This window comes from Monosiga brevicollis, genomic scaffold (assembly GCF_000002865.3).
Source record: "Monosiga brevicollis MX1 MONBRscaffold_6 genomic scaffold, whole genome shotgun sequence".
NCBI lineage: Eukaryota > Choanoflagellata > Craspedida > Salpingoecidae > Monosiga > Monosiga brevicollis.
This window is the reverse complement of record NW_001865043.1, coordinates 1,288,530-1,308,914: the sequence shown is the minus strand read 5'-3', so window position 1 is coordinate 1,308,914 and position 20,385 is coordinate 1,288,530. Positions and strand designations below refer to the sequence as shown.

General features: G+C 55.3%; 9 protein-coding genes across 9 annotated transcripts; 5 read left to right on the top strand and 4 right to left on the bottom strand.

Annotated features, from left to right (window-relative positions):
* Nucleotides 1-685: 685 nt before the first annotated feature.
* MONBRDRAFT_3477 (uncharacterized protein) lies at nucleotides 686-1,044 on the bottom strand (the record flags this gene model as incomplete). Its single annotated transcript, XM_001744532.1, has 2 exons — nucleotides 686-829; nucleotides 931-1,044. Coding segments are annotated over 2 exons (258 nt in total), but the record flags the coding sequence as incomplete, so codon positions are not given.
* A 1,432-nt stretch (nucleotides 1,045-2,476) lies between these two features.
* On the top strand, nucleotides 2,477-3,151 carry MONBRDRAFT_3665 (uncharacterized protein; the record flags this gene model as incomplete). The annotated part of the gene is made up of 3 exons (XM_001744736.1): nucleotides 2,477-2,566; nucleotides 2,793-2,877; nucleotides 3,048-3,151. Coding segments are annotated over 3 exons (279 nt in total), but the record flags the coding sequence as incomplete, so codon positions are not given.
* Nucleotides 3,152-3,976: 825 nt separating this feature from the next.
* MONBRDRAFT_7220 (uncharacterized protein) lies at nucleotides 3,977-4,816 on the top strand (the record flags this gene model as incomplete). The annotated part of the gene is made up of 3 exons (XM_001744735.1): nucleotides 3,977-4,118; nucleotides 4,204-4,321; nucleotides 4,411-4,816. The coding sequence occupies 3 exons, from the start codon at nucleotides 3,977-3,979 to the stop codon at nucleotides 4,814-4,816; spliced, it is 666 nt and encodes a 221-aa protein (XP_001744787.1).
* Nucleotides 4,817-5,534: 718 nt separating this feature from the next.
* MONBRDRAFT_36592 (uncharacterized protein) lies at nucleotides 5,535-6,796 on the bottom strand (the record flags this gene model as incomplete). The annotated part of the gene is made up of 1 exon (XM_001744531.1): nucleotides 5,535-6,796. One exon carries the CDS (start codon nucleotides 6,794-6,796, stop codon nucleotides 6,305-6,307), a length of 492 nt encoding a protein of 163 aa, XP_001744583.1. The 3' UTR covers nucleotides 5,535-6,304.
* A 353-nt stretch (nucleotides 6,797-7,149) lies between these two features.
* Nucleotides 7,150-8,330, top strand: MONBRDRAFT_36591 (uncharacterized protein). The gene is made up of 3 exons (XM_001744734.1): nucleotides 7,150-7,280; nucleotides 7,448-7,609; nucleotides 7,969-8,330. The coding sequence occupies exons 2-3, from the start codon at nucleotides 7,507-7,509 to the stop codon at nucleotides 8,220-8,222; spliced, it is 357 nt and encodes a 118-aa protein (XP_001744786.1). The 5' UTR covers nucleotides 7,150-7,280; nucleotides 7,448-7,506; the 3' UTR covers nucleotides 8,223-8,330.
* A 1,189-nt stretch (nucleotides 8,331-9,519) lies between these two features.
* On the bottom strand, nucleotides 9,520-10,882 carry MONBRDRAFT_18540 (uncharacterized protein; the record flags this gene model as incomplete). The annotated part of the gene is made up of 6 exons (XM_001744530.1): nucleotides 10,637-10,882; nucleotides 10,298-10,513; nucleotides 10,103-10,202; nucleotides 9,967-9,996; nucleotides 9,719-9,811; nucleotides 9,520-9,595 (listed from the first exon to the last, which is right to left on the bottom strand). The coding sequence occupies exons 1-6, from the start codon at nucleotides 10,692-10,694 to the stop codon at nucleotides 9,520-9,522; spliced, it is 573 nt and encodes a 190-aa protein (XP_001744582.1). The 5' UTR covers nucleotides 10,695-10,882.
* Nucleotides 10,883-11,136: 254 nt separating this feature from the next.
* On the top strand, nucleotides 11,137-12,776 carry MONBRDRAFT_31923 (uncharacterized protein; the record flags this gene model as incomplete). The annotated part of the gene is made up of 7 exons (XM_001744733.1): nucleotides 11,137-11,276; nucleotides 11,402-11,469; nucleotides 11,558-11,622; nucleotides 11,723-11,774; nucleotides 11,866-11,924; nucleotides 12,048-12,259; nucleotides 12,408-12,776. The coding sequence occupies 7 exons, from the start codon at nucleotides 11,137-11,139 to the stop codon at nucleotides 12,454-12,456; spliced, it is 645 nt and encodes a 214-aa protein (XP_001744785.1). The 3' UTR covers nucleotides 12,457-12,776.
* An 890-nt stretch (nucleotides 12,777-13,666) lies between these two features.
* On the bottom strand, nucleotides 13,667-16,894 carry MONBRDRAFT_16219 (uncharacterized protein; the record flags this gene model as incomplete). The annotated part of the gene is made up of 10 exons (XM_001744529.1): nucleotides 13,667-13,891; nucleotides 14,020-14,098; nucleotides 14,244-14,382; nucleotides 14,490-15,024; nucleotides 15,114-15,188; nucleotides 15,317-15,370; nucleotides 15,470-15,553; nucleotides 16,181-16,494; nucleotides 16,597-16,680; nucleotides 16,819-16,894. Coding segments are annotated over 10 exons (1,665 nt in total), but the record flags the coding sequence as incomplete, so codon positions are not given.
* A 2,162-nt stretch (nucleotides 16,895-19,056) lies between these two features.
* On the top strand, nucleotides 19,057-19,818 carry MONBRDRAFT_18537 (uncharacterized protein; the record flags this gene model as incomplete). Its single annotated transcript, XM_001744732.1, has 3 exons — nucleotides 19,057-19,384; nucleotides 19,500-19,593; nucleotides 19,691-19,818. Exons 1-3 carry the CDS (start codon nucleotides 19,277-19,279, stop codon nucleotides 19,816-19,818), a joined length of 330 nt encoding a protein of 109 aa, XP_001744784.1. The 5' UTR covers nucleotides 19,057-19,276.
* Nucleotides 19,819-20,385: the final 567 nt, after the last annotated feature.

The window sequence follows — 20,385 nt, the reverse complement described above, 5'->3', positions numbered from 1 at the left end:
TTGAACGTCTCAATCTTCACCAAAGGGCCCACGCCGAGTGAGACAGCATCATGGCACAAGGACGGAAACAAAAAAGGGAAAACCGCTTGCGACACGGCACAAAACGCTGTTGCGTGGTGCCAGGTCCTGTGAAGCGAGCTTGTAGAGCTTGGGCTGACGTGGGAGATGGATTGTGGGGAAAAAAAGCAAAAGAAGAGCAGGGTGCCCGGACACACCACAGGCAGGTATTGTGTGTCAAGAAGCATGTCAACGGGATGCCTCAAGAAGATGCACGGCATCTCCTCGACCTGGGCGGAGACTGGCAGGCTTGTCAAGGAACGAATGTTTATCGAGGTGATCGGCGCATAGGGGAACGACGCATCGGGGGCGGGGAGCGGCTGTAGGAGCGACGGCCACCTGGGGTGCAAGAGTCACAAAAGTGTTTACATCAGAAAGTGGGCAGGGCGCGTCAGTCAGTGGGCGGATCAGAATGGGAAGGGCACGACGACATACGAGGCGAGGGTGATCGGCCACGGCGGTCATAGAAGCGATCAGAGCGACCATAGCGATCATCGCGGTCATAACGGCCGTAACGGTCATCACGGTCGTAGCGGTCACGGGCCCGATCGCGGTCGTAGCGGTCGTAACGGCCTCGGCCTCGATCGCGAAAGTCTTGGGTTCGTTCACCCATGTATTGGCCCGGGGTGGGGGTGTGGGCGCGCTTGGTCACGCTGAAGTCCACGCGAACATTGCGACCGTCGATGCGAGCGCCGTTGAGCTTCTCACGAGCCCGCTGGGCATCTTCATCGCTGACAAAGGTGACAAAGCCAAAGCCACGAGAGCGACCATTCTATGCAATGTGCATCAAAGAAAAAGAAACAGAATAAGAACGACGAAGGCAGTCAGGTCGACGTCAAGCCCGACGGGCAGAGGCGGCGAAGCAAAGCCGACCTGACGATCGTGGATGATAATGCACTTTTCCAGTTGGCCAAAATCACCAAAAATCGAGTCGAGCTGGCGCTCATCTGTATCACGCGAAAGACCAAAAACCCCGAGCACGTTGGATGGAGGGGGAGCCTCGCGCTCCGCAGCAGTGGCACGGCGTTCACCAAAGCGGCGATCATCAACAGGGGAACGGCTGCGTCGACGCATGGGTGGTGAACGGCTGCGTCCGCGCATGGGTGGCGAGCGGCTGCGGCTGCGGGGTCTGCACCGTTCAAAGGCCATTCAGTCAGACTCAACAGTCATGTTCGAGGGCAAGCATGGAAGAAGGCAAGCCAGGCCGAGACGCACCGACGGTCACGGCTATCGCGACGGTCACGGCTATCGCGACGGTCACGGCTATCGCGGCGGTCACGGCTGTCACGGCGGTCACTGCGCAGAATCAGAGTCCACCAAGCCAACAGTTTCATGAGCACAAGGGCAGACGGAAACAGAGAAAAAGGAGCAGCTTGGGCTCAAAATTCATCGTCAAAGCCGTTCGCACCGAGCATCATCGCCGTTGCGGGGTGCGGGCTCTCTGTGCGTGTGCGGAGGTACGAGAGAAGGTCGTGAGGTACCAACACCAACTGCCAGGCGCATTAATCGCACCGTCAAGCATGGGGGAGCAGTCTAGCACGTACGGTTCGTCGTCCGAGTAGCGCCCACGATCCTTGTCATCGGAATCGCGAAAGCGATCCGCTCGCTCGCGGCTCGCGGCGCGCTCCCGCTCGTCTTCAATGTCTCGGCTACTTATTCACCCACACCAGCCAACACCAAAGCGTCAGAACCAGACGTCACACCACCCTTTCAACCACGCCGGATACCACTGGACACCGGCATCTGCTGCTGCTGCCCTTCACATCGTCGTGGTGTGTTGAATCCGTACCGATCAGCCATGGCCGCCAGTGAGATGAAGAAGAAGAAAAAGAAAAAAAGAAAAAAAAAGAAAACACTTGGCAGCCAATAATTTGAAAAACATGTTGTCAACATCAGTTTTAAACCATTCTTGGATGGGAGAAAAAACACGGATCTGTTTTGTGGACATGGTATAAACTTGCTGACATTGTGGAAGACAGGTGTTTTGACCATATTCATAAGGTTGAGGTTTGAACCCCGGAAAGAAGTTTTGAATGGTCTTGCCCGAGAAAATACCGCTGAAACGCATTCAAAACTTCACCGCATGATAGCTGCAGTGAGCTCCACAGAGACAGCCTTTTTCTTTTTCCGTACTCGACCTTCATCATGGTATGTGTTGATGGTCGCGGGTCGTTTGGCGGTCCCAGCTGTGCTGGTGTTTGGCAGCGCCTGGCTCTTGAGAGAAGGGTGGACGCATTGAGATTTTGATGCCCGCCAGCTCGCGGCTGTCGGTGTGCAAGGGTCCTGCCCTGGGCATGGCTGCCCTTGGCACCGCTGGGCTTTTGAGGCAATCGGCGCGCTTTGTTGGGCTGCAGGCTGACAGCTCATGAGAAATCTTCTGGTCCTTGCCTGTGGCGGTGATGGTTGAATTTTATAGACGAAGAAGAGGCGTAATAACGGACGCAACAAGCACGGTCGCGGCCACAACCGCATCGTCCGTTGCGACAACTGCGCCCGCGCTGTGCCCAAGGTTTGTTTGAATAGAGCGGCCCGTCTCCACACACTTGCAAGCAGGGGCACCGCAGAGGCATTTATGCGGCTCGCCGAGCCATGTCACTGCGGGTCCCTGATTGGAGCTCGCCTACCTCTGAATGCCTCTTTATCGCGTGGAGCATGCGGAAAGCCACGTGTTTTTATGCTTGAGAGTATCTTGGTCCTGGTTGCGACTTATCGCGTGTCTTGTCACCCACCTTCAGGATAAGGCCGTCAAGCGCTTCTTGGTGAAGAACATCGTCGAGCAGGCCGCTGTCCGTGACCTGACGGAGGCGTCCGTTTACGACGGTGAGATTTGACTTGTGTCAACGCCGTCGTTGGAACTCGAATGGCTGCTGAGCGCAACGATGCTCTTGTGGACTCGATCTGAAGCCGCTTTGCCTCGTGTGTGTTCCGCGCATCTGTTCTCATTCATCTATTCATGTGCTGTTTTCTCCCTACATTTTTCGTTTCCACAGTCTACGTGCTGCCCAAGCTGTACCTGAAGATGCAGTACTGCATCTCGTGCGCCATCCACAGCAAGCAGGTCCGCAACCGATCTCGGGAGGGTCGCCGCGACCGCAGCCCCCCTCCTCGCTACCGTCCTCGTGCCCAGACGAGCGGTGGCAAGGACAGCAAGAACTAAGACGCCTGGTGTCGGGGTTTTCAAGCGATCTGTTGTTTGATGAAGCCGCACGCCCTTGCCCGTGCGCGGGGTGACACGGACAATTCAGGCGCCGGACGCTGTTAATCGGAATCACATTTGTCATCTCTTCTGCGCTGTTTTACCGTGTCGTTCGCAGATGGATCAGTTTGGTCGACACATTTTTCCACTCATGAGCGAGGACTGACTGGCCAGAGTGAGTCAGCGAGCATGGCCAAGCGAAGCATATTATTATAGTTTTCGAGAGATGTTTATTTGGAAAGCAAGTCTGCCTTCAAGTTGCATGTCGCTGCGATCTGGAATGTGAACATGTCCTGGGCAGGGTCACAGCAATCAGGGAAGGTTCAAACAATGGGTACCAAAAAAGGGTCATGTTCACCTTACTTGACCACAAAGGCATCAAGCGCTTGACCGTGCTTGTGCTACATGTTCTCCAACCCACGATACTTGAACTGCGGACGTGGACACACACACACAAACACACACACACACACACACACACACACACACACACACACACACACACAGAGACCCTTTCGCGCTCCATCTCTATCTCACACACAGAGGTGGCGCAAAGGGCAACCTGCCTCATTTTTTTGCTTTTCGCACAGGTGACGTTGCACTTGGGCCAGTCATCTGGGTTCTCATTCTTCTTCTTCACCAGTCAAGCGATCCTTGTTGTCGCATCGCTTTGACGGTGCCAGCCCAGTCTCAATACCCATACAATCTCCGCCACCTACCACAATGACCAGCGTGGAGGCGGTGGCGATGGCTTGCTGGAGCTGGCTGCCTCAAGTGGCTGCGAGCTACGTCGGGTACCTCATGGCGCTAGCCCTGTTGGGTCCGCGGCTGGGCTTTCAGCGCGCCCTCCTCTTCATGAATTGGCGTAGGTCACTGATCTGAGCTGAAGCGCAACATGGGCGCGACCCCCATGCTGTCCGCTCGATTGTGGCCTCACATCCTTGCCCCAGTGCGACCTCCTTGGCAGGATCTGCGTGTGGCTCGCTTCATCACTCCGACGCCGCAGCAAGCAGAGCCTGACGAAGATGTCACGATCGAAACACCAGATGGCCTCGCGCTAGCTGCCTGGTCAGTGTGCGCCACTGCCGCCCTATATCCTGCCATCTGTGGTGCTTTGGGCTTCGTGTACCTCTGACCTGCATCTGGGCTTGCGCCAGGTTTCTGCATGCTCCTGGTGGCCCCAATCGCCCATACATCCTCTTTCTTCACGGCAATGCGGTGCGTGCGTGCCCTGGCCGCGAGAGGCTCTTCCTGGGTACACATGAGACATGTTCAAGGAAGCACGTGCGCCGTTTCACGGTGCAGGACTCCCGAAGACCCCTCACCGGGAACGATGCTAACCCTAGGGCGATCGAAGCCTCCCCTATCGTGTTCGAGCCGTCCAAGTGCTGCGGCGCCACCTTGATGCCCATGTTCTCGCCATCGACTATCGTGGTGCGTTGGAAGGCCACTCCACTCGACCACCCTGATGCCGGCAGGCTCAGCCAGCTCAATAGCTTTGCTGGCCGTGTATGCCATTCGCATGATTGCTGCATGGACCAACGCTATTCTGGTTTGACTTAGGCTTTGGTTTGAATCCGGGAGCACCCTCCGAAGCCGGACTTGTTCAAGACGCTTAGTATGCCCTGTCCCCCTTTGTGTTGTTGCGGACCCCCAGTTCAGCTGCAGAGGAGGGTGACTCATGTCATTGTCGCTTGTCATGCGTAGTGCTGGCTACATCTGGCTTCGCGCGCGCGCGGCAGACCGAGCACCTTTGCACGTTGTCGGCCACTCTCTCGGCACAGGTTCGTAGAGGCCAGCCGCTGCGCGTGGATGCTTAAGCCATGTCCGCATGCTGACTTGCGCCAGTCGATGCTTTCGGTAGGCGTGGCCGCAGGCCTACTAGAGTATCTTGGGCAAGAGCATCAGCCCATGCCAGCCAGCATGGTTTCGTTGGCCCCATTCTGTAACATTCCCGATGTAGTCACAACCCATCCCATCGCGCTGGTGCGTCGAAGTACCCGTGGCCTGAGCGAATCCTCTTTCTCGCTTGTCGCGCTCTCCTGTTGATCACGTCGGTCACCAAACCTGGCTGATGCAGGGGGCGTACTGTGTTCCCGGACTCGTGCCGTACATAAGCGGATTGATCGCTGATCGCTTTGATAGTGAAACACGGTACGACTTTAAACATCAACACAAGCTGCACCTGTTCCATCTTTCTGCCACGTTCTTGCACGGGACCGCAACCCAGACCAACGTTTCAAGAAGCAAGGCGCAATAGAGAGGCTGGAAAGGGTCGACACAAAGTTCACTTCGATTAAGGAGCGACTGACGTCAGGGCTCAATCCGCGGGGCTCGGCCCCCTGGAGAGCAGATGACGTTTAGTTCTCTTACTTATTTACTGTCTGTCTGGCGTGGTCGATGCAAACGCATAATGCGTTGCGCCGCCTTTACAATGCACCCGTGTGAACACCTCCATAGGTTGGCTCGGGTGGTTCAAATGGACCAACAGATGCGCGTCCTGATTGTGCACGGCACCCTGGACCCAACGGTTCTCTATCGCCAAGGTGAGCGTCTGGCTCAAACAGCACCCGTACGCTCAATCTCGGGCTCGCCTGGCTCACAACACGCGCGGCCTGTGCGCTCACGGCTGCAGGTCGTCGGTTGTTTGACACCCTCAAGGCCCTGGCGCCCAAGCGCGTTACGATGGTGCGCCCTCGCCACACACTGCTGCTGATTCGGGTTCAAGGGCGATTCTCCTTCAGCTTCTCATGATTGATGTTGCAGGTCACGTTGCCTTGGGCTGGACACGTGCGACTCCACAGCAATCGCTGGGTGGGTTGGCCTTGTCCTCGACCACGTCGCACCTGCAGGTGATGGGCAGTTCATGATCCGCGCTCCTCTTGCCTCCCATAGGTGATGAAAGAGATGGCGAAGGCCATGGGGGTGGTCCCAGCCGAACTGGCAAATTCGGGGCTCTCCGAGTGGCGCATTCGCGTCGAGGCATAAGAGTCGCTGCTGACACCGCCCTGTGCAGCATCCGGTTGCCTTGACGGGCTTAAAATCTATAGTTTAGGAGGAGTCCTCGGTCGAGCTTGAGTGATCGGCATTATTGCTAACACGCATAAGCCGAGGCAAGGGCGGGACCAAAGTCGGTTCATCGGTGGGTTGAGGGGTTGTCATGACGATTTGAACCGTGGGTGCATCCCAGGCGACGCAAATGGCCGAGTCACCACTGCCCACGGATTTTAAAGAGGGACGGTCGGCCTGCTCATCGTTATGGAGTGACGTCTGTTGATGGCTCGTTGCCTCAGCCGTCACGTCATAAAGGGGTACAACAAACTGACGCCGACGTCGACCCATGAAGCGTGCGATGGCAAACCCTACCACGATGATCAGTGCGAGTGCTATGGCTGCTGCCAAGCCAATCAGCAAGATTTTGCTGATCAGGGTCATTGCATCGGCGTCCGTCCTATCGCTTGGTGCGGCAGTGGTACTGATGTTGCCATTGCTGCCATTGTTGCTGCTGCTCCACCACGTCGTCGTCGTCGTCGCGGTTGCCATGTCTGATTGGTGTTTGCTCTTGTCGTCGCTGGAGAAAAGTGTGAGGCTCTGGGCTCAAGAGAAGAAGAAGAAGAAGAAAAAAAAGAAGCTGCTCCTCATCTATCCAGCCATTCAGCCTCCGCCCCAGCTGCCAATCAGATAACGACAGAGCCCTGGGAGGGGTGACAGTCAGTCGGTTGGGGGCCGCTGGCGGTCCTTTCACATCAACAACCTGTCGTCAAGAAGAGGGAAGCAGAAATGCTCGAAAGGCACAACAACAACAACACCCACTGCCAAGTTGTCAGACAAATATATCTGCTGACAAGTACAAGTGATAGGTGTAACGTTCCTCACACTTTTGTTAAGTGTGATATCTGACATGGTGTGAGATTGCTTGAAAGCGGTGGCCACCACCATGAGGTTTGAACCTCTGGAACCTTTGGAACCGCTGGAAGTGGTTGTGCTCGTGGTGGGAGCGACACTTTTCTGCTTCCCGTGCGGTCAGGTACGACAGTCGTTCTGATTCATGTGCGAATGCGGCAGTGATGGTGGTGGTGGCCGGGCATGGCAGCCAGCATTCTCTACTCTCGCTTGAATGGTCGTAGAAAAAAAAGAATGATGGGCGTTTTGAGCACTCACCGCGATGCCGTTGATGCCCGTTTGTGCTCTCAGTTTGCCGTGTAGAACAAGCTACCGACTCGCCGTACAGCTCGATTTTTCCACCATCCAAAATGGCCACCGTTGTTGACAAGAAGGAGGGTTTTGAGGTTGAGGCCCAGAGCCACCGCATCCGCATCACCCTCACCAGCCGCAACGTCAAGTCGCTGGAGAAGGGTGAGTCACATTGCTTCTCAAAGTCGTGTCCCACGTGTTGTGAACTGCTTCAGTGCCTCGCCTCAAAACAATATTGTAACCACACCTTCGATCATCGACACTACCCTCGTTCTTACCTCAACCACCCGCCAACAAAACACGGGGTGGCTGTTATAAATGCGAGGCACACCACAACCTGCACTTACCAGGGCGAGTGTAGTTTTCCCACGGCACTCGCCTCAAATAATGTCAGGGAAACTTCTTTTCATCATCACACACTTGTTCCTTATGGGGCGTGGCACTGCGTGATCTGTGTGATTTGCCTGGGTGCTGTTGGCACTTGTCGCTTCAGCTCACACATGCCTCCGTTGTGCTTGCAGTTTGCGCTGCCCTCATCCAGGGTGCCAAGGACAACAAGGTCACCGCCAAGGGCCCCGTCCGCCTCCCCACCCGCAACCTCAAGATCACCACCCGTAAGACCCCCAACGGTGAGGGTTCCAAGACTTGGGATCGCTACACCATGTGCATCCACAAGCGCCTCATCGACCTCGAGTCGCCCGCTGAGGTGGTGAAGACCATCACTTCCATCTCCATCGAGCCTGGAGTGGATGTCGAGGTCACCATGGCCAACTAAAGCATTTGTTGCTTTCTTCCCCTTCTGTTCCCATTTTACCAAAAAAACAACAACAAAAGTGCCGAAGAAAAACAATCAAATGCGCTGGTCATCGTGATGAACAGCCCGAAAAAAACAGAATTTGTCATTTTCTCCTCGTTTCATGTTACATGATCTTGCGCGACGAAACAGCCGTTCTGAGGAAGGAAGCAATTCCAAGTACGGGGGAAATGAATGACTCAAGACTCTGCCTGAATTCACAGATTACTTTGATGGATTCGCACAGTCTTGTTGAAGTGTTGAAGTTCAATTTCCGGGTCATGAAAAACAAAGCAATCAGAAAGTCGTTGAGTACGCTGATGACGCTCTTTTTTTTTTTTTTTTTTTTTTACTCTTCCTTGCGGTCGCGTGAGCTACGTCGGTCGCCGTCGCGATCGCGATCATGGTCACGTGAGCGGCGTCGTCGATCATCACGGCCACCATCCCGCCGACGATCGTCGCTACGTCGGTCGCGTCGGTCATGGCGATCCTCCCGGTCTGGGTTGCGGTGGCGGCGCGCATGGTAGCGGGCCGGCAAGTCGCTTTGCATCCTGAAGGGGAAGAAAACAAGAACAAGAACAAGAACAAGAACAAAACAAAACAAAAAAATTGAGTGGCCGCTTCAGGCTTCTTCATAGGAGTAAAAGAGATGCACAGAGAGGAACGGGGGTGAGGCATTGGGCTGCTGGCCAACGCACCGGGTGCCGCGGTCCATGTACTCCTCTTCGTCGCGTGGTGGGGTACGGTAGCGGACAGCGCCGCGACCGCGAACGACACGACCGGAGGAGCCATGGCGTTCGCGCGGTCGTGGCATCAGTCGATCGTCCTGTCGGCGGTCGTCACGGGAATCATCTGGACGGCGATGGCCGTCGCGATCCTGGTCGCGACCGCCATCCCGGCGACCATCTCGATCACTCTTGCGGCGCGACGATGATTTCTTCCGATGCTTCTTGCTGCGTTTCTTGTCTGCAGCGGTTCAGAAAATGTGGGGATGACAGTGAGTCAGGGCGACCCTGTTTCGGGCCGAAGCGATCTGAAGCACTCGAGTTTTCGCCTCTTTCTCGCTTTTCCTCCGCCCACTGCCTCGTCTCCTTGCCGCTCTTGCATGGTCAACGCACCTTTGGAGGAGCCTTCGGCCTCGCTGTCACTACTGCTACTGCTGGAGCCCGAGGAACTGCTGCTGCTGCTGCTGCTGCTGCCACTGCTCGAGCCACTGGCGGAAGCTATTCCCAGCAGGCCATGCGATGAGTGTGGCACAAGAGTCTCTGAGCAGGCACCGTCAGCCGTACTCACCGCGTCGTGGCTTGACTGCAGATTTGCGAACCAATTCGCCACTTTTGACAATCACAATGTCACTGGAGAGGGGTCGCGGGCCAGGGTCAGGATGGGTCACCGTGCACAAAGCAGAGCTTGTCGTACAACATGACATGGTGAAGGCGCATCAGGAACAAGATAGACTGCATTCATCAACCCCATACCTCAGAGGAGCATCTGATTCACCCACGCGCGCCTCCTCGACGCGCCGGATCACGTCCTGACCGCGGATAACTCGACCAAACACCACGTGCTTGCTGCAGGCATGTTGCGATGGCCCGGGGTGAGCAAGCGGAATTGACTCGGTACGAAATAAAACCTGATATCCTTCAAATGCTAGCAACAAGACACGCTCCCCCGCTTCGTCCTCTCTCAAAGCTCAGGCAGCGCAAGCGGGCCCAAGTCGCCTTACCCATCCAAGTGCGGGGTCGGAACTGTGGTGCTGCGCATATGGACACAAAGAGACAATTCGTGAGGGTGCATATTGTGGTACAGGGGCGAAACGGGACGCTTCAAGGCACAGTGCGGTAGCCGGGGAGTAAACGCACATAAAAAACTGCGAGCCGTTGGTGTTGGGGCCTCGGTTAGCCATGGACAGCAAAAAGGGTTCCGTATGCTTGTGGATAAACTTTTCATCCTCAAAGGTGCCTAGCAAAGCCACATACAAGAAGTGAGGGGGATGTTTCAGAGCACGAGGGCCGCAGGGCACCACGCGCAAACCGGGTGGCCAAGTCATGCCGTACCACCATAGATTGACTCGCCGCCGCGGCCATCGCCTCGGGAGAAGTCGCCACCCTGGATCATAAAGTCCTTGATAACGCGATGAAACTTGCTGCCTTCATAGTGCAGGGGCTTGTTCGTCGTGGCACCAATGCCCTTGTTTCCCAGGCACAGGCAGCGAAAGTTCTCTGCCGTGCGCGGCGCTTCGCGCGCATAAAGTTCAAAAATCACTCGGCCCACTATCACCGCGAGAAGGGTGTTGAGGCAAAAGCAACGAGGTAGGTGAGAACACAGGATGCCCAAACTGGGCAAGAGGAAAGCGATAGACAGAACGGGCGGATGATACTGGATTGACCACGCACCTTCTTTACCACCGATGGCCAAATCGAAAAAGCAGCGAGGGTTGTCGTTCCCGCCCATCTTGACCAATTAAGGCTATGGAGCTTGGAACGCACGGAGATATGAATGGCTCACCGGATCGCCTGGGCAAATCAGCCCACCTCAATCCAATGCTACTCGCTTTGCTTCGCCTGAAAACAAGCACCGCACGACCAGTGCCTGCCCACGTCGCACGTTCACTCGTCCGCCTCCTTGCTGGCCGCCTCTAGTGTGCGACTCAGTGAAAAAACAAAAAAACAAAAAAACAAAAAAAAAACGTCTGCGCTCGTGGTGCGAGTCGAGAAAGTTTAATTTGGAGAGCTTTAATACACATTAGATCCTTCAAGTCGCTTCCAGTTGACAACAAGTGTTTCCTATAGGAAAAGTCCAAGACGTTGCTACCAAATGTTGTCAACGGTGCCTGTTGGTGTTAGTTTCTCGTTCCTGGTCTTCTCTCTCTCTTCGCCGAGTGAGTGCCGCCCCGATGGCAGTGACTGCCCCTGCTGTCGTCGTTGCCGTTGCCGTTGCCGTTGCCGTTGTGGCTGCCGTTGTTGCTCTTGGTGCTGTTGTTGATGCCGCGTCGGAGCGTGGTGGTGGAAAAACTTTGGGGAAATGCTGTTTGAGGTCGCAGTGTGATGATAACCCCCCCCCTTTTTTTTTTCTTTGAAACGTGACCGGTTTTGTGCACATCGACGTTGCAGTCTGCGCACCCTCTCATTATGCCTCACTATGCACGCCGTGCGCCACAGACCACTACAAAAGCACATCATGTGGGGTGCCTTGCGGGGAATCGCGCGCCAGGCGGCTGCGCCCAAGGGTAAGCTGCGCACATGCTTATTGTACATCCGCACAGGACCAAGACAAACTGCACTCATGTCTGCTTGGCGCTCAACTTGCTCGTCCAGGCGCACGTACGCTGCTCTCTGATCGCCTGCCAGAGGTCGGCAAGAGCGCCAAGAACGCGTCGCTGGTCAGTTGTTCTTGATAAAGAAAAAAATTGCTTTGCACGCCCAGCGGTCTGGCCGAGTGTAACACCTCTTCGCCTTCACCATCGCACCTCTATCACGTAGACTTATTGGTTTTTGGCTCCTGCTGCCGGCTTTCTGTTCGTCGAGCTGTTCGGTACGAACTCTACCGGCAGCGTTTTAACACAAATGCTGCACGATGATGGTAGCAGAAGCGCCAGCCCTCACTCAAACTTCATGTCTTGTAGCTTATCATGACAAGAAGGCCCCCCGCGAATGGTCGCACCTGAATGAGGACTCCACCGTGGTGCGTGTACATACCTGTCGCCTGCTTCCTTTCCAGTTTTTTTTTTGACACAACTGTCGACAGCAAAAACTTTTTGAGCGGCTTTGTTGACCCGTGCATGCTCGCTCGCTTTTGGTCCCGTAGTTCTCATGGGGTGTGCCCAAGGCACCCTTCTCCGAGGACGCCACCAAGCCTCGCAAGGTCCAGCAGGGTATCTGGGAGCGCTATATGGCCTCCCGCACCCCTAGCATTCAGGAAATGGACGATGCCCAGTCAGCCGTTGTCACTGCGCAACGTAACACGGCCGAGCAGACTCGCCTTCGTTACGCCAAGGATGGCACTTTCAAGCCCGATGGGTTCGTCCTGCTTCTTGCATGCTCCTGGTTTTCCTGTCCCGCCCCAAGTGGCATGGATCGCCGCCCGTCGAGCTCTCTCACTTTCTCCCCCACCACCTTGCTTGTGTCGGTTGGCCGCCTGTCCCTGTCCCCTTCCCACTCTTTTTAGCGAGCGCGCAACGCAATCAGATGCCATCACTCGCTATCTTTACAACTGAGTTGCTTCATTTCCGACAGCGCTGAATTGTTTTGTTGTTTCGTCTTGTTCCATGGCCAAGGACGTTGCCTCTGTCATCTTCTCGATTTTGAGGTCGCCTTTGCCGTCTAGTATGCCTTGCCCGTTGGTTGGATTGCCGACGAACGATTAACTCGCTTGGCCATTCTTTGCCTCTTCACTCCCCTGTACCCCACTGTTGCCCGGTACGGCTGCACTTTGTCCTGTGCTTCTCCCGAGGCATGGATGTGTGTGCTTGTGGCACGATTTGCATGGATCCTTTTTTTTTTTTTTCCCTTGTGAAAAAGGAAAAAGAAAAGAAACAGAAAAAAAAAAAAAAAATCAAATCGACTTGAAAAACTTGACAGCTTGATCTTTTCTTTCAACCTCGTCTGCCCGTGTCTTCTTTCAAACAAAGTAGAATGAGATGGGAGGCCGAGTCTTGCTCTGTCCTACTTAGACTTGGCTCGCTTGGTAGCAGGTTTGCCCTTGGTGGCCCGAGGGGCCTTTGCGCTAGAGCCTCGTTTGGCCCGAGCTGTAATTGCACAGCGCCCCGCACAGATGCTGGTGAGTAAGCAAAGCAGGCCGAAGCTTCATTGTCCAGGCGAGATGACGAGTTCGCCACATACCTGGCGCAGGCTTGGGCTTGGGCAATGCCTCGTCGTCCTCACTCTCAGCTTCACCGCCATCATCTTCTTCTCCCAACAGTTCGTCTGCCCCATCCCCACACGTGAGACACCACGGGAACAGGGCGAAGCAAACGCAAACAGACCCAAATATTGGACAAACAAGTCGTACCTGGAACCGATGCCCGGCGCCCTGCACGCTTGCCTTGAAACTGCGGGTTGTCATCCATACGCCATCATGGCGAGTCAAAAACACGATAGGGTTGTCAGTCAAGACGCAACGCTCGACTCGCGCACGAACCTCGTTGGTGTCATAAGGCAGCGCCTTGGCAGTCTTCTTCTGCTGGTTGGTAAACTTGCGTCGAACGGAGCCATCAATCTTGACCTCGGCTTGACCCTTGAGCTGAGCACCCAGGCAGCGCGCAACGCAGTTGAGCCTGAATGTCACGCTAAGCGGACGGAGCGCATGACTGACGCACCTGGTCCAACTCGTTGATCAAGTCAAAGTCTCCCCGGGTCAGAAAGTAAGCGTCCATCAGATTGATCACTTGATCGATCCCATCCTCCTCTACACATAGCGGCCGGGAATCACGGTGACAGCCATGCATGAGAGGTGTTGAACACAAAAGACAGAGTGATAGCAAGGCACAACCTACTCGCGTCGGCCAGAGGTTTGTTGAGACGCTGCCGGAGGTATGGAACATAGGCCAACCGGACGTCTCGACTGTCAGCGCTGATGGCCATCCGCATGTGCTGCTGCAGCTCACTCGTGTAACGCTTGAACTTGGACTGACTCGAGTACTTGCCCAACCACTGCCAATGCCCATGTGTCCAGATCATGTTCGAAAAGCAAGTCACTTGAGCCAAAGCAACCAGCCCGCGCGGCCCGTTCCCGTACATCTGGCCAGCCATGTCAATCACGTTTGCAGAGAGGGGCGTACCGAGGGAAATGTGTATTGGCCACCACCATACGGGGGGCGAAATTCGCCTTGAAAAGAGCCGCGAGACAGGTAGCCGGGCCTGCCGTGCAAAACAAAATGGGACCGTGTACCGTGTCAGATATGGCTCTCGTTGCGTCGTCGTACATCCTGTATCAGCTTGGTTTTTTTTTCACCTCCAGTGCACTGTCACACTTCAAGTCCCGACCCAAGCTTGCACGCCTCACCGAATGCACGATTGTACGGCCAGGACTGGGAGCGCTTTGTAGTTGCTCTGGGACATCATCACGGTGGAGAGCAAGTCAGACTCGGAGATGGCGTCTGCGGCTTGGCTCAAACGTGTCAGGTGCTCGACCGTCGAAACATCTGTGGAACGCAGGACCAGAAAGTGACTTGGCGGCGACGCCACAACGCACCGCCATGGCAGGACACAGTTTGGCAAAGGCTAGTCAGTCTGTTTGAGCGCCACCTACCCGAATCCTTATGCTTCAGATAGTTTTCCTGCACAAAGAGAGGCATGATGCTGTAGTCCACGAAAAAGGCATCGGTGAGCTCGTAAATATTGGGCCGCTCGCGACCCTTGAAGAATTTGTGAATAACATCAAAGGTGTTTTGCGCAATGTTCTTATGCGCCGCCTTGGCATTCGCCTTGACCTTGTCGGCCTGGGCCACGAGGTCAGGGTCGTCACGACTAAAGAGATACATGTTGTTCAAGACTTGGCGCATGTCACCATCGGCCGCTTCGACCATTTGTTGGACAATGATGGGATTGACTTTGAGGCCCTCGCGATGAGCCACGGTCATCATGGCACCCACGACCTGCTGTGCGCGGGGCCGTGAGAAGCGTAGGTTATAGCATTTGCCCTTGAGCGTCATGAGCTTGCGCGGAATGTCGTTGGCGATGCAAATGATGGGCATTTTGGTGGTGTTGATGAGCTTGATGATCTCACCAACGCCCCCACGATCCTCATTGCCGGCCATGCCATCCACTTCATCAAAAATGAGTGCCTGTCGGCATAGCGCCAAGCGGGGGTTGCATCGGGACCGGCAATGAGCTACTTTCGTAAGGTCCAGCACGCCCTTTGCAAAATCCTCACCGTTTTTTTCACGACGGCTTGCTGCCCTTGTTGATAGAACTGGGTCATGGTCTTGTTACCCGTCAACGCACCAATCTGCAGGTTTAACGTGCCAGGATCAAGAGGTTATCATGGTTAATCCGTGCCGGTCCAGCAACGTACGCGCACAGCGCGCGTAAGGGGGTAAATGCGTGCGAACAGTGCCGGGGCTGCCGAAAACGTACCTTCTCGTGCAAAAGACCGCGATTGCGGACATCACTGGCGTTCAGCTCGATAGGCTATGTGGGCACGGCCAGAGTTGCGTGACGCAAGAGATGAACATGATCATTTCTTCTCTGCTTTTATTGGCTCGTAATTGAGCCATGGTCGAAACCCACCTCGTAGCCGCATTCACGGCAGACCACCGTGGCAGTAGTTGTTTTGCCCACACCGGGAGGCCCGACCATGAGAACGGCCTGAAACTCAAAGCCGTGGTCGCTCTCTGGGATCCAACATCGCAACACACCCACGTGAATATTCGGGTGTGAACCCGCGCACCAACCATGCAGCTAACATCATGCATCAAAAGGCGTACTTGGTGGGAGCTTGGCGGGTTTCTTCTTGAGATTATCTTGCCACTTTTCAAGCCAAGTCTGAGGTCCAGTGCAAGCCCGCTTGGTGAGATCCTTGCCTTTGATTGACTACTCGAATCAGCGCAAGGTATGCGCGGCAGGGCCGTGGGGGCAGAGAAGAAATCCAAAAGGGCTGAACACACCCGCAGCTTGTTGGCATTTGACTTGGGGCCATGTTGCCCAATGATCTTGGTCGAGCTTTGGGGTGCGTATTTGTCTACCCACAACGCGCCAACCTCATTTGTTGCGCTACAGGTCAAACAGGTTGAGGCGACTGGTAAGGTGCAGGTCTCGTGGGCTGTTTAAGCGTGAGGCAGCGATTGATGAAGCCGTTTAATAATACCGAGGGGGCATGGCACGCGGCGTGGTAGAGGCGGGAGCTGGGGCCTGTGATTTTGACGCGCTGTGTGCGGCTCCAGCTAACCACCATTCGGGACTGTGAATACATTGGCAATGACAAAGAATCCGATCGTCGACCCACGGTCGCCAGGATGACGCACCAGAGCTGACGGGCTTTGTCGGCGCGGCCTTGGATCCGGTGACTTTCTTGGCCGGTGAAGCCTTTTTAGCAGCGCTTTTAGGTTCTTCTGTGTGCCAGAATAGAGTTGTTGGCGAGATGAATGTAATCAGGCCCGGCCACTCATGAGGGGCGATGAGGCTGGTTCGGGTGCAAGGTGTGCAAGGCAACAAACCAAACGCCTGGGCCGGGCGGGTGCGGATGAGCTCGAAAAGGCCATCTTCATCGAGGACCTTGAGCTTGAGATCTCGGGCCTTGGACATTTTTGAGGGTCCTAATCAGCATCCACGTCTGGTTGTAAGAGATGCGGCGCCTTCATTCATCTGCTTCGATATCAAGCATGGGCATGCGAGAATGCCGATGCAAACTAGCCTACCTGGTTCATCACCAGCGACCACGTAGTCGACGCGCTTAGAAACGCTCTTCTGGATCACTCCGCCGTGGTCTTTGACCAGCTCTTCTGCCTACACGGGCCAGCCAGCGCGAAGCACGTTGGTGAAATAGGTTTGGGGTCACGCGATTGGCAGAGCAAGGCATTTTGTCTCAATGTGGAGGGTACAAGAGTAGGCCGGATTGCGCGCAGGGAGGGCGCAGATACGTACATCCTCGCGCTCAAGTGATTCCAAAACTCCAGTGATGACAAATTTGAGGCCACCGAGACAGTTGAGAGCACCTGAGGCAGACACGCGTGAGTAAGCTGCAAGACACAGGCGGCAGCCGGAGGGGGGACGCGGATCAAACCTTTGGGCACCTCCTTCTGGCCCAGGTTGCGGGGTTGCAAGTTCTGACGGCGCTTAAAGTCGGCATAGTTGAACTTGGGCTTGGCCTCAGCCTGATTATCCGCCTCGGGCTCAGCCTTGGGCTTGGCAGGGGCCACTTCTTCGGTACGGGTTTTTTTGGGTGCGGCTGCTCCAGACTGGCAAGCGGGAAGTGTGAAATCACATGCTCTCGTTTGCACACATGTTTCAAAACATGTGGGTCAGCAGGTGATGCAGATGGCCCACGAGCGAGGACGTACTGTACTGGGTTGACTGTGGGCTTTGACTGGGCTGGCCTTGGTTTGCTTCTGGCCGAGGGGCGTGGGAGGATACACGGGTTGAGAGCACGAAGCTACGTGTCAATCATGTGAGATCAAGGCACGCGCCGCTTGGCTTACCTGCGGTGGTGGCACGGCCTTGGCTGCAGATTTAACGCCCGAGAAGCTTGGGGCTGCAGCCTATTGGAACGCCGCTTGCGAGTGAGTGGACGGCTGGAGGTTTGGGAGGTCGCGGCCTGGCTCGTACAGACAGAGGGGCATCGAGCGAAGTGAGCAAGAACATGACCTTGCTGGTTGATTTGGCCGACTTGGGCGGTGGGGCTTCTTGCTCTGCTTCCTGCTTCATTGCTTCCTCAAGAAGCTGGGCAGCCATGTCGTTGTCAACAAAATCATCTCCATCATCATCATCCTGGGCGCGGGCAAGGTACAGCGCACATTAGGCCGGGTCGTATGTGCTCGGTTTGAGTGCAGGATGAGGCAGGGGGATGAAAGACGTTAAACTAACCAGGACGATGGGCTCGCGTTTCTGTTGGATCGGGGGGAAGAAGACGGAAGGAGTTTGGAGAGGAGAAGGCAATGAGGAGGAGAGAGACGACTTCATTAACGGTACGGGTTGAGGGGAGTAGGTTGGTCGCACCTTCAGCTTGGGCGGCTCGCTCTGTGGTTTGTTGAAGTAGTGGCTGGGCGATTCCTAAACAGGGCGTGCACCCACGTTGGTGAGCAAACACGCTTTGAAAGAAAATGGTCTATCGCAAAAGACCTGCTGGGGTACAGAAGCGGATGCGCTTTCCCTGGCCCCCGATCCGTTGGCCAGCCAAACTGAGCTCACCTCTTGAGAAAGATTGCGGTTTGTCGCATGTGGCACGATAGGAAGGAGAGATGCGAGCATCGACACCATGAGTTGAAATGCAGATTAATGCGCCAACAGCAGTTTGCTTTGCGGCATGAGCCCTGGTGTGAGATGACGCACACCTGCCCACGTACCAATGACTTTCTTGTCCGGTTTGTTTCCGGCGGGCTTGCCGGCCGCAGTTGGAGCCTTGGCCGGCGCCGCGGGCTTCTAAAGAGAAAGAAGAAGGCCCGGAGTGAGCAAAAACGTGGCTCTACAACGAGAGCGTGGTTCTTGCGTTGTAAAAAGGAAGGCACTCTGAGCAGCCCAGTGAGCGCGGTAACGAGGCACGCACAATTTTGCTCTTTGGTTTGGCAGTGAAGAAGGAGGCAATGGAGTTTTGCCTCGCCGCCTTGCCCGCCTTGGCGGGCGAGCGCTTCGCAGCTGATGTCTTGCCCTTTTTAGCGCCGTCCATGCTGGTGGCCACCCTGTTATCCCCCCAACACCTCCGACAAACAAGGCCAAGAAGAGGGTATCACGACGTGCGCTCACGCTGCCCACGGGTGCTCCTGCTCGCGCGCAGTCCTGGTCAGCAACGATCAGTGTGAGTGAGCGCGCGAGTGACGGAACGCGCGCTGAGGAAGATGACCGTTACACCAGGACGACCCACGTTTACGTCGCCAAATCAAGACTTTGTGTAGATTATATATTAAGTCCAGTTATACTTATGGTCGGTCATTTCATAGTTTGTGTAGATGGAGGTCAGCTCACTTACAACAGTTAATTTTGCTGACAATGACTCGCTACCACATTGACACACACACACACACACACACTCACTCTCTCTCTCTCTCTCTCTCTCTCTCTCTCTCTCTCTCTCTCTCTCTCTCTCTCTCTCTCTCTCTCTCTCTCTCTCTCGCTCGCTCTCTGTCACGCACTTGCTGTTCAGCGCGCATGGGCTCGGGCGGGGTAGTAGATCTGGGATAGTGTGCGACGGGTGGGATAGTGTTCAGCACAATTATCGAGGGGGTGGTTGATGCTGTGGTGGTGGCGGAGCAGTGGGAAAGATAGTGTGTACGTTGCAGTGTTTTGGCGTCGTTCAAACGCGCTGTAGGCGTGTTACAACCACGTGGCTGCCGAAAACGTTGGAACGACGGCCGTCAGCCGGGACTTTCACCCGGACCAGGCAGGATGATTTTCTGTCCACTTTGCGGCAACATGCTGATCATGCAATCTTCGCTGCATGGCTACTTTTTTGGCTGCAACACGTGTCCCTACAAGCATGAGCTCGGCGAACACGTAAGCCCCCTTGCACTTTTGCGCACGTCCGAGCACCCTTGTGTTTCCCGCGCGTGCATGTGTGGCACTTGGCTCACATGGACCATGGCTTTTCTACGACATTGGGCATGGATAGCGGGTGACTGCGCGACGCAGCATGCACCACGATGAGCGGGCGGACGAAATTTATGGCGGCGATTCAGCCAAGGAGATGATGGACATGACTGAAGGTAGGAGGCTTGGCTGGCGAGATGACCATTGTGCCCCTGCCGGCTTGTAAGCGATGGATGTTGACTCACATTTCCATGATCACTTTGACCTGTGTAGCGGACTGCCCCAAGTGCCATCACAATCGCGCCAGCTACGTGCAGCAACAGACGCGATCGGCAGACGAGCCCAGCACCGTATTTTACTGCTGTGAAAAGTGCAACCACAAGTGGAATGATGGCTCATAGCAAGCTTCGCACAGACCAGCCTTACCGGGCCTCTCCCTGGTGCCCCGAGCCACCGTGCAGCGTCTGCGCTCGCCGCTCCTGTTCTATTCTGTTTTGACCATGATAATCGCATCAACCTTCAGTTTTTTTTTTTTTATCTTTTTCTCTTGTTTCTGGTTTGAGTCAATTCGAGACATCACCCTCATCCGCCATCACAAAAGCCTCAACCCCACCTGCAACCGACCCGCCGCCCAAAGATCCCCCATACGAGGCGCCCCTGGGAAGACACGAGCCCATTCCGCGCGACACACACACACACACACACACACACACACACACACCACACACACACACACACAAAAGCACACAAAGCCAAATTTTGAATATCTTCACCTCTTTCGCGCCCTGTTATGTCCTTCAATTCGAAAGCCAGTTCAGCACACACACACACACACACACACACTCTCTCTCTCTCTCTCTCTCTCTCTCTCTCTCTCTCTCTCTCTCTCTCTCTCTCTCTCTCTCTCTCTCTCTCTCTCTCTCTCTCTCTCTCTCTCTCTCTCTCTCTCTCTCTCTCTCTCTCTCTCT